This window comes from Perna viridis, chromosome 2 (assembly GCF_037379345.1).
Source record: "Perna viridis isolate PV_CMFRI_1.1 ecotype Kerala chromosome 2, ASM3737934v1, whole genome shotgun sequence".
NCBI lineage: Eukaryota > Metazoa > Mollusca > Bivalvia > Mytilida > Mytilidae > Perna > Perna viridis.
The window spans coordinates 37,637,015-37,649,374 of record NC_142446.1 but is presented as its reverse complement, the minus strand read 5'-3'; the positions used below and the strand labels follow the sequence as shown (position 1 = coordinate 37,649,374).

The following is a 12,360-nucleotide window of genomic DNA, read 5'->3' as shown; positions in this document are numbered from 1 at the left end:
ATATGACCATTCATGACATTTCAAATTTTTGAGACATCAAGGATAAAGGTGTTAAGAACCAACCACTGTCTATGTTTTTTTTCTTCAAATACTGTATTACACTTTGATTGGTTAGCCGCTTCCAAGTAAAAAAAAAGTTTTAAAGTCAGGATAACAGCATGGAGTTGTGCTGTTTTGAATCAAATCAATTTAATACTGTAATGTATATGAGTAAAATAAGATGCGTATATTTTAGAGACAAAATAAGCATTTAAGGTAATATCTTGATACACAATTGTAAACATTGCAAATTTAAAACCAAAAAATTAAAACCAAAATGTCGATAGTTTTTTTATTTGTTTTTAACATTTTTGAATTTCTTTGTTTTTCGAGGAGAAAGGCATATATTGATAATAAAAAAAGAAAAAAATATATAATATTCGACTATTTTACACTTTACATAATTGCCTTGGTAAAGGTATGTTCAGATTTCGTCAAAATAAGTCAAACGTTTAAAAGAAAATGACAAAAAATGCACAAATTTTGTAACTTTGATGTTGACCATTGGCCTCGAATTTTCGGAAATTGACAGACCTTATTCGAAACGCCTTTCAAATACCAAATGATAACAAAATAAGCCAAGAGGTATTTCAGTCCACTAAATTTTCAAAATTTACCTATTTGTTCCCGTTCTATAAGAATATATGTATGTTTTAAAATATGTCAACATATACGTTACAATTCTTAATTTGAGTGTCTTGGCGTTTATTTGTTCAGAAATTAACATGTTAATAATTGTCAGTTAAACAGAAATGTTACTTTTTAAAATTGCTTTAGAAATTCACGATGTTACTTTTATTCACTTGCTTTCAAAAGTCAAAATATCACAAGAATAAGGCGGTTAAAATTTCAAAATGAAGTACGAACAAGTTGAATACAAGAAACGGAATGATTTCTTTAAAATAAAATAATAATGAAATAACAATAGCTATGTTAAATGAAAAATGTACAAGTAAGGATATGGAATAAAAACAGTCTAAAATATTTAATTTACTTTGTGATAACAATCTACAAAAGATGAATATTTTTATGGATTTTTTTCTTTTCCTTATCATTCTATGTACCCCAAAATAAATTAAATATGCTAAAACAAGCTATTCTACTTTAGGTGGTTTGGTTGTTTTACCTGTCCTTGTCAGTTTAAATATTCCATGACGTGTGTTTTAAAGTCGCTAATATTGTTAGTGACTTCTTGCACTCGAAATTTGTGTACTTTACTTTTGCATATGATATGCATAATTACATACATGTATTACTAGACAACCTTATGCTACTGGACGGTGCTGTAATACCGTCAATTCTAGCTTTATACGAGATCACAATGTACCTCATAAATATCATACACATGTGTTCTACGTGCTGTTATTCGTTTGTATGAGAACAGAAAGGTTACAATAAAAGATTAATTGATCGGTTAACTTAATTCAATATTACTCGGTCTTCGATTCAGACACAGGCGCTCGTAACAATTGACTATAGAGGTCATAAACATAATCATGGCATAATTTATATAGCCCTTTCAGGTTGCTTAATCTGGTTCCTAATATGGTTTCTTGGTCAATATCATAAGCGACCCAAAAATTGCTAAAATTGAGAGAAACTTGTGAATCGAAAACATTATCCGCATTTCCTGGTAACCAGTTGTTTTAATTGAGAAGCATTCGGGTAATCACGGTTACAAAAGAGCAGCAGTCATGTCTAGGAAATCAATCTTACAGCGGATGTCACACGTTTTAGAGCATACCGTATTTATGCCATTTCAGATCTTGAAAGGAAGCCAACATCGGAATAGAATATTTGACGACTTTGAAGACATCATTCTTTGATTTTTTTATGGATTCTCTACTTTGATATCTCAATTTTAATTAGTACTTTGATATTTTCAATGTGTCGTTTTTGCTGAGTTTCTAATTTGCAATGATTTTCTATGCTGAATTTTTTAGATGAGGCTTAAAGCAAATTTTACCTTTTTCATAAATTGCTTCAAAAATGAATCAGGACATTTCGTGATAGTTAAGATAAATCAACAATGTTATTGCAATGGCGCATTCAACCGTCGCTGCAATCATTGAAAAGTTCTTTATTGGTTGACAATGTTTTTTTAATGTCTACAGTATTATAAGTTATTTTTGACACCATCATCGACAATAACATTTTTTCTTTGATGTTAGTTTCAAAATGCTTAACAGTTTTATGTTATTTTTTGTTCTCAAACGAAAGTTCTACCGTTGTATCCATTTGTTGGAACGAATCTAAGGTCTTAAATTTGACGTTTGAAGCCATCCGTGCAAGACTCGTAAGAGTAGTCAGGAACATAAAAAAACCTGATAGTAGTGGTGACGTTTTGACAATTTAAACATATACGATATCAGTTATTTGTTTTCTTACATATTTGAAACACTACTTAACTTGCACTTCAGATAAACCCGGATACATATCTAAATATTATTGTTCTTCTTTGAATGTAAATGATTGGATCTTTAAATTTCTTGTTTGATAAGTTGTCGTTTTAAATTAAGTTAGGTATTGGTCAAATGTTATCTTAAATATCCAAATATATGAATAGACAAATTGTAATATATGTAAGATATGCGCATATAAACCCATTATAAAATACTATAGCTACTTTAAGGATCTCTATTGGACTGAAGATAAATGATTATGAATAAAATATATTATAGTATGTACAGTTTGTATAGGCAGTGAGTGTGTATTTATAATTCTTTCGATAGCAGTCATGGAAAATATACTAAACAAAATTACAGTTTAATATATTTTTTTATATTAATTTTTTTATTAACACCTGCACGACTCAATTACATTTCGCATTTAAAAAACACAAATCTTTTTTAATAAAAAGCAGTACTTTTATTGATTTATCGATAATACCTTTACAAAGAAGAGAAACATAAATAAACGTAAATAAAAAGATATATAATAAATTTTGTTTTTTTCACGATTGCATTTTTCGTAGAGGTAGTTTACTATATTTTCATTCATTCAAGAACTAAACAAGACAAGAAGCTACTGATAAGGGTAAAGTAAGTCGAAGAAATCGTGTAGAATGAAGATTCTATCTTGGTAGCAAAAAATCGTCTTTTATAAGTTCTTGTTGACAGTGTAAAGCAACATAGGAAACATCAGAACACAAACCCATCAATAGGATCAATTCGTTTAACTTCCGTGTTTAGACAGAATGACACGAAGAACAAGCTCTATAACATATCATGGTTGTTCAATTCTCAATAACGATACCAGTAAGCTGATGTATTTATTGTCGATAAAACGCACAATTTTCTACTTTGAATTATGATATATCGTCTTTACGCAACAAACAAAAAACAAAAAACAAACAGAAAACAAACAGAAAACAAATAAAAACAAAACAAAACAAAACAAACAAACAAACACACAAACAAAACACACCAAAACCAACCGTTTTGTCTTATCAAACATAACAACAAAACAAAACTTCCTTCATATTCAATATTTTTTGGAGGCCCACACATTTCGAATAGTCTAATTATTTCGATAAAAAATCTATTTTTAAAATTAATGGGTATGTTTTACAATAACTAATGTAGAAACGTATTTTAAACACCATTAACAAATAAGTATTTCAACGCTTATTACTATAAAGCATTCGACATCAACAATCCACCAAAAGACTGTCTGTACTATCCGTTGAATTTATTGAACTTGATAAAGCATTTTGATGAGGGCAGTTTCCTTTGTGTTTATGAAATCTGAATTTATAATTCAATTTTTCGTCAAATCTTTGAAAATGATCATATCCTGTATGATCTACAAAACACTTACACCCTGAAGGTTTTGTCACTTGCTTCTTTTTCCTCTTTTTCTTCTGTTCCCTTTCAGAACCATCCCCATCATTTTCTGTTTGTGTACCTTCCAAATCGGTTATAGTAAGGACATCACTATTTGTTACAATGTCTTTGGATGCTGAATGAATTTTATTTATATCTTGGTGTCTGTTCAAAAGGGTCCAAATAATGTAAGGTAAAATGACCCCCAGAAGTCCTAGCAGTAGGCCAATGAAACCGGTCAGTATTTTGTATGATTTTGGTTTAACTGGTGTTAAGGTTGTTATAAAGCAGGAACAGTCTGTATATTCCAGATCAGTACATGTCTGAAATAAATAAAAAAAAGTACACTTAACATTTCTAAATAGTTTTTTTTTAATCAAAAGAAATAAAGGTACAAACACTTGTAAAAGTCGAAATGTTGAGGGATGTTGTATAGGCAATTTGTTATTTCAAACATTTAGGGTGTGTCTATAGTCATCTAAACATATTAGATATATTCGCATTGGAGTGATTTTTTTTGCTTATATTTTGTAACTTCTAATATCAGCGACATTACCTTAATATAACGAGTGTGGCAAATAAAGTAAGGAAAATGACATTTTTCATGAAAATAATATAATGCCCAATGCAGTTCGTTTAATCCACAAGAGAAACCAAGACCATTTTGGAGATAAGTGCAGTATATATCTATATAGTGAAAATACAAATTTCCTATTTTCTACATATGCATTGTATGACAATTGATAAAAATGCTCATATATTGGTGTACTTATGTTTTATGGGTAAACATAGTTAACATACATACCTCTGTTCTGTTAATTTCTCTGTTGTGGCAGATATCACCAAACCATGGACTAGAGCATATGCATTCAAATCCATTTTGATGGTTCGTACATTTACCGTTGTTCAAGCATGGTGCTGATGAGCAGTGGTCCATCACTACGATAAAGTAGATATAAACATTTAGAAAACAAGTACCATATGTAGGGTAAAAAAGCATGATATGCACTGGAGGTACGGTTTGAAATAGCACAAACTAATTTTCCTAAGCATTGGGGTTCTGAGTTAAATCTGAAATGGTCTATATTGTAATGGAAATAACGTTTACTATTAAACATAATACGTATCATTGCATTGATTTTAAAATTAATACTTAGGACAAGAGCATCCTTTTTTATAATCACAGATTGGTTTGCTAGCCTATATAAATAACAAAAAGGTACGGTAGCACGAAAAATACATACTTGTTTCACAGTGTCTTCCTGTGTTTTCATTGTTGCATCTGCACGAATATCCATTAATATGGTCTATACATGTACCATTATTTAAACATGGGTTACTGATACACTCATCTGTTTCTGTATGTAAAAGAAAAAACAAGTATAGAACAATTTGATAAAGTAGGAAGTGTGAAAATGACTTCCTGGCTTTCATCCTTGCAAAATGACAAACAAATAAATAGTGTAAATAAAAAAAATAATGATGCGAATAAAGAGAAACGAAAGAAAAGTTTTGATTGACGAATATGTTATTACTAGTATACAAAGACTGGTGTATAATACAATAAATAAGATAAAATATATCCGCTAGCAAAATGACTGGCGACAACGGTATTATGCAGCCCAAAGTAAACTCAAATCAGCCGAATAATCACTCTGTCTCATGTTTTGCATTAATTAAAATGTAAAAATATGAATTAAAAATGGAGTATATACATTAACAACCCACCACTTTGACACTGGAGTCCAGTATACCCAGCATCACAGACACATTTCCATGCATTAACATGGTCAACACATGTTCCATTGTTCAAGCACGGCTGACTGATACACTCATCAATGTCTTGAAAAAAGAGCACATTATGAATAGCTAATGTAAACCGGATCGATTAGTTTGACAGAAAACGAAAACCGAAATAGTACTTCTAGATAAAAGGGTATTCGTCAAGTTAATGGAGTTACAGTAGAGGTTTTTCTTACTTACTACAATTTATTTAGTTTAAAACTAACAATAATTAAATTTTGACCTTTAAGATGATGCATTTGGAAAATTTGCAAAGACTTAATAATAATTTATACTAACCCAGTTGACATAAAGTTCCAGTATATCCATTAGGACAAGTGCATGTGTACCCATTCTTCCCATCGTGGCATGTGCCATTGTTCCAGCATGGATCACTCTGACATTCATTTATGTCTACGTAGATAAAAGTAAAATGATTAAGGAACATTTCAATAACTCTGAATATGTAATACTAATTTCAAACATTTAAAGTTTGAAGTAAAACACATATATTGATATCGCTTGTAAAATGTTTAATATCTTTAAAAAGTGATGCCTTTATTTGCAATCAGCTTCAGTTTAGGGGGTGAACTTGCTGTAGTTGTAATAATATACCTATTTCACAGTGAGTGCCAGTAAAACCAGGGTTGCAGTTACATTTATAAGCTGCTGTTAGATCTTGGCAACTACCTCCGTTTATACACGGGGAGGAACTACATTCGTCAATTTCTGAAAATACCATTCAATGAAAATGAAATACAACTGTTCTACATCTTTAGTAAAGAAAATAAATTATTGACTGTTAAAGAACTGTCTTCATCTATTCATATTAAAACAACACTGTAACTTATTGCTTTATTGTTTGAGTAACACATTTTCGTAAACAATTTATTAGTACATGTGTATTATTAATATTATTTAATCAAACGATATTTTACTGATGACCTGAGAATCACTCCTTTAAAACAGGGTTGAATTTTTTTTATTTATCTCACCTATTTCACAGTTATCTCCAGTAAAACCCTGGACACACGAACAGTTATAGCCATTCACTCGGTCTGCACATGTTCCAAGATGTTGACATGGACTACTGATACATTCATCGATATCTATTGTCAAACAACTTTTGATATAAATGGCATATAGTCGACAATAAATACATTCAAATATGTCGTATCTGTTATAGAGCCTAGAGCAAAACTACTTTTAACTTGCCTACTCGAAAACACTTTTAATTCTTGTTTTTTAAAAGCATTACTTAGCAGTTAACTATTACTTTGACGGAAACTTTTAAAAATGCTTGTTGAAAACACATAATTTTCTTTCGATGGTGTTTTTCTTCGTGAAATAAATAAACATAATTTTTTTTGCAATATTATGTTTTTGTCACCAGTGTCTAATATGTACTAACCACACAGCGGTATTCTGAACCAACGATTAAAAGCAGATTTTAGAAACCGTTCTACAAGCAATAAAACATGTCTCAACATGTATATTCATTGATTTTAAATAGAAAAAAAAAAACGTCATTTTTACTCTCATTCATTTTTAACCGATGTTATTTCTATCATTTAAATTAAAATATCTAGATATATACCAGTTTCACAATATTTTCCAGTAAATCCATTAATACAAACACATATGAAGTCATCAGAAACTCCTAGTCTGTTACATGTACTGTTAGTAGTTGTATTTAGATATATCCTCTTTTCACAAGTATCTATCAACAAATGTGCCTACTGTGTCAATGTAACAGCAAAAGTAAGACCATAATTTAAACCCTCTGTTGTATATTTTGGAAGTGCATACGTTGTAATAAATCAAAGTTTTATATACAAAAATATTCATTTAACAAGTTTAATGCAAATAAAACTTTCATTACCTAGTACAAATGACAACACTAAAACACAGTTATTGATAATCAAATATTAAGAAGCAAGAAATCTTCACAAATATTGAAAAAGAAAGTAACAAAGTACACAAATGCAATTATTGTAAGGTCAGTAATAGTTTCAATGACAAATAAACTAAATATAATTTACTTACCCCAAGCAATAACTTTGAAACATCTGGTCTCACTTAGTTTACTGAATTAATAAAACAATGATTTTCACATTATTTCATTGCTTTTTTCACACTTTTATATCAATTACATTTCATTGATGTCTTAGATAAAATTTCTAGAAGTTCCATTCAAATGTTTTGGTGGTGGGTTAATATTGCGTATGGACATAAACAACCCTTATTTCTAGGTGATGTGAAATAAATGTGCTAGTGTAATTAAATAAGATATTTCAAGATCCATAAGGGATGTATGTTACTTTATGAACACATACTTATTGACATCAACAGCTGAGGCACAGACAATATGGTTTCCTTTGTCAGATATCGTAGGCGTCCATGATACGTCAATCATTCGTACATTTGGTCTATTTTGTGAGTCGGCTTGTATGTTTGATTTCATCACACCAGGCGGCGCAGTAATATCTATAGAACCTAACCTGAAATAAAGATATTTTATTCAATCATGGAGTGGGTTGATATAGATGGCATCGACTTCATTATAAGACGTTTTGATATAATCATTACTGCAAAAGTAGATTTCAAGAAAGATAACGAAATAGTTCTACTTTAACTCAAAATTAGAGAAAATGTGCTTTTGAAATAATATTTGAATTTTGAGGACAGTAGTAAAAACATCTGTAAAAACATTTACTGTATATATGTTTCCAAGTCCACTTAGTACATATTGAAAATTAATTGAATCAACTGCACAAACATTTGATTTCAGATTGTAATTTAGGTATGAACAATTATATATAGGATATATAAACAAAAAAATTAAAAGTATTTACCCAGAATTTGTCAGGACAAAAATCTGTGTTTGCAAACTTTGACCGGCTTTCACTTCTATCAGTGAGTTTTCTTTGGGACTTGGAGTGGTAATTTCTGGTTTTTCGTTGCATGGGCCAGACATTGTTTCGGTTTTTATCAAAAACTTAAATAAAGATAAGATTCCAACATTTGCTTTGGAAATATATGAGAATCAATTTATTGGTAAGGTACCACATTCGCAATATTGATCATGGTTCGTATTACCGCATTGGTAAAACAAAATATAGCTAAATCCCATATTAGACAGATATTTGACATTACAGTCATATAATAATATAATAATTAATTGAAAAGAGTGAATATCCAAAACATTATCACGAGTGCCCAAGAACGCCTAGATATAACGAGTTGGCGGAACTTGTTCTGCGCACGAGTTAAACCTCAAGCGTTCTTGGCACGAGTGATAATATTTCGGATATTCACGATTACCAATTGATTATCTTATTTATGACATAAATTTTCTTCAAAATTTATCGATATTTTGAATGTGAATTTTGAATTATGTGATAGGCGGATTGATATCGAAGTTGTGGCGTTTTGACTGGAGAAAGTGAAATTACCAAATTTATTTCACAGTGTGAATTATGGAAATTTATTACACTGGGAACATTCGATAAAACACTGTTATCTATATAATACTATGCTGTCATGTGATAAATAGTCATTTTGGTGCTGGCAAATTCATTCAGCTACAATACAAACCTTAAAAAACTTCCGCGCTTGTTTATGTTTTACAATTAATGAATTTAATACACATACCTGAAGTGGTATTTGTGTTAGTGGTGTAGATGGCGTGTAAATCTTCCCATTGACTGTAATTGTTGACTTTGGAAAATCTTCAATTGTTAGAGCTACTGCAAACCACGCATTGTTTGTATAGTTATTCGATAAATTGGCAGTGAATGATATCGTACAGTTTTCCTGTGAGTTGTAAGTGAAGTATCGGTTAATTCATCCAACAAAACATGGGTTTCATTCAATTACGTTTTTTTTTATATGAATAACTTGTTCAAGGTATTTAACCTTTAATAGTAAGAAAAAAACTAAACTGAAAATAAATAGAGCGATCATTGTGCGTAAAAGAACACTTGATAAGATATAAATTATGGGTCGTACAGTTGTCAAGAAAAAAAAATAATAATAATAAAAATAAGGTCAACCTGGACGACTTAAATGTCTTCGCTTTTTTCGGTATGAGGTAGGGATCTGCTATGTTTTATATGTTCTGGCCACGTGCTTTCAATTCCATTTCGTTAATATTTTGATAAATTATTCAACGGTGACAATAAGACCTCTATGTCATGTTATGGGACCATACTATTACTCTACCTTATCCAAGTTTGCGTTCGGCAAGAGATATGCGATTGAAGATGCTTCAGGTTTTGTTGCCCAACGACATCTTACAATATCGCAATCGCCGTCAGCTGTTGGCAACGAAATTGTGACAGGACATCCATACTGTACTCTGAAATATTTTGCAATAAGATATGCGTACCAGACATAATGTATTGAAATCAAGAAAATTTGCATAAGTAAAATATTTTCTGTGCAAATAATAAAAAACACGGCTTTATTTGATGTTCGGTGCATAATAATTTGAGTATGTTCTCATGATGATAAAAAAAACTCCGAAAATTGTGAGTAAATCTCACTAAATGATACATCCGTTCCAACCCCAGTTTACATAAACAAAGTCGTGCATAGGCATCCAACTGGAGTTATATTTCGCTTCAGACCAAAATCAAATCCAACGATATGGCATACTTATTTTGATTTCTATGTAAATATCACGTTTTTATTTGTAGTTGCAAGGAAAACTTACGACACAATTGTAGATAGACGAATATATACCACTAACAAAGCATTATGTATTACAAAATACATTGAATATTGAAAAAAAAATATAAACAATCTTGCATTTTACCTGTAAATTGCTCTGCTGGATGTTATAGGACTATAATTCGGCTGTTTAGTATCACTCCTTGGATGCAAGTCAACTATGGTCTGTAAATTCCAATTGCCACCTATGCCATAACCGAGTGATATCCAGGCTCCACTGCTATAACTAAAAGGATTGTTTTACAAATCTTAGTGAATATTCGATCTTAAAAATATTTTCGCCCGTACGGACAGTTATATTAGCAAGTACGAGCCCCATTCGTTGACACAAAAAATTGATGAATGAAATTCATTGAAAAGTCATATTTTTATATTTTAATCACATCCAAAAAAAAAAAAAAAAAAAAAAACGGAATACAGTGTATTGATGAAAGAACGATTTGGTGTCAATTAGGTGATCTATGCCAATCATACTTAACACAATTTGAGTCCAGCCTTACCTCGACAATATAAAATCTGATCGAGCTCTTTATGCTCCTTATCTATTTTGATCCATCTATTTCAAATATATTTTTAATTATTTTTAAAACGTACGTTGTCTGCCATTTCTGTTCGGAAAATGGTACTTTTGAACCATTTATATAACTACAGTACTTACTATATTCTGAATGGTCCATTTGATGGCATTGACGTACTGATAAAACCATTGCCTTCCTCCCAATTTTCAGATGTACTGGAAGCAGTCACACTATAGTTGAGAGGCCACAAATTAGGAAAAATATTTGTTGAATTATCTTGTACTGCCCAACTACCCGCGTTTCCTTGATTTATATACCAGTTCAAACGATATTTAAATTCAACCTAGAATTGAACATGAAGTCATTCAAATTTTATTCGAAAACGAAAAGTAAATATAAATATGTAAATCGTTTATCCAGAGTTTTTTTTATCTGTCAACCTCCGCTATGTAAATCAAAGTTAATGTTAAAAAAGGAGCGAAAAGGTGACTCTCCAAAATAAAAAACAAAACAAAAAACAAAACAAAACAAAAAATAAAGAAACAATACATTAAATCTAAAAAAATAAAATTTCATCAATAAAGTATTCAATGTCAAACGGACAGTCCAAATAATTGAACGCGAACAAAAACAAAATAGTACGTACACTGAAAAAAAGTGAAATGATGTTTAAATGGCAAAAATTCCGCCAAAATAACCCAAAACGCAAAATTAACGAATAACTCAGCTAAAAAAACAATTATTTTTACAGCATAAACACTTTTTTAAAAACAAAAACTAATTCTTGACTAGTCATTTACGGATGTGTTTCTTTTAAACTTTCCAAATTTTAATAGAGCCAAACAGAACAAATACGTTTTTTTCATTGCTTGGCTCCCACATCATTACTGAGTACCTTAGTTCCTTGTCCAAGGTATTTCCAACTTATGGTTCCTCCTCTGAAATGTGTGGAGAGGACATTGCCTATCATTACGCTAAAATACAGGAAAGTCGAATCTATGAAAGATGTTTTCATCGTGATATTATACTATATGTAGTTTTTTTTATGTTTTTTTGTTTATATAGGTACCTTCCGTTTGACAATAACCAGTAAGAACCAACTAGGATGTTTGAATATAAAAGCCCCTTATTAATGACACGTTAATAGGTCATTTGGGTTCAACTAAGATACATGCATGTGAAACATAAATCTTATATTGTTGTATAAACGTTGTCGTTTTATCTATATACACACAATATTTTTGTATTTGACTGGTCCGCTTTCGAACAACTCAAGTTCTGGGTGTTTGTGAAAGTCAACACTGCAAACAATGTTATCATAGAGATAATATATTCGGAAAGGCCTTGTAAAATACAGCTGGTTTTAAGGCACTACTAAAATGTCGGTTCTGATAACTAATAATGAAACAAAAAACAAAAACAAAAAGAAAAAAAAAGAAACTCCCCAAAGTGATAAATTTTGA

At 30.5% G+C, this 12,360-nt stretch overlaps 1 protein-coding gene across 1 annotated transcript; it reads right to left on the bottom strand.

The window, feature by feature from the left end:
• Nucleotides 1-2,910: 2,910 nt before the first annotated feature.
• Nucleotides 2,911-11,903, bottom strand: LOC148624914 (uncharacterized). Its single transcript, XM_088568036.1, has 16 exons — nucleotides 11,793-11,903; nucleotides 11,038-11,240; nucleotides 10,465-10,605; nucleotides 9,870-10,005; nucleotides 9,300-9,461; nucleotides 8,501-8,643; nucleotides 7,982-8,146; nucleotides 7,692-7,732; nucleotides 7,243-7,365; nucleotides 6,641-6,754; nucleotides 6,261-6,374; nucleotides 5,946-6,059; nucleotides 5,592-5,705; nucleotides 5,108-5,221; nucleotides 4,669-4,802; nucleotides 2,911-4,186 (listed from the first exon to the last, which is right to left on the bottom strand). The coding sequence occupies exons 1-16, from the start codon at nucleotides 11,865-11,867 to the stop codon at nucleotides 3,689-3,691; spliced, it is 2,391 nt and encodes a 796-aa protein (XP_088424162.1). The 5' UTR covers nucleotides 11,868-11,903; the 3' UTR covers nucleotides 2,911-3,688.
• Between the last annotated feature and the right edge of the window lie 457 nt (nucleotides 11,904-12,360).

Excerpts from the sequence above, each read along its gene's own strand:
- LOC148624914 (XM_088568036.1), bottom strand. The coding sequence starts at position 11,867 with ATGATAGGCAATGTCCTCTCCACACATTTCAGAGGAGGAACCATAAGT. Across the intron at positions 10,006-10,464 it reads TCCAGCAGAGCAATTTACAG|AGTACAGTATGGATGTCCTG; the intron begins GTAAAATGCAAG and ends AAAATATTTCAG. Across the intron at positions 8,147-8,500 it reads TTTGTCCTGACAAATTCTGG|GTTAGGTTCTATAGATATTA; the intron begins GTAAATACTTTT and ends TCTTTATTTCAG.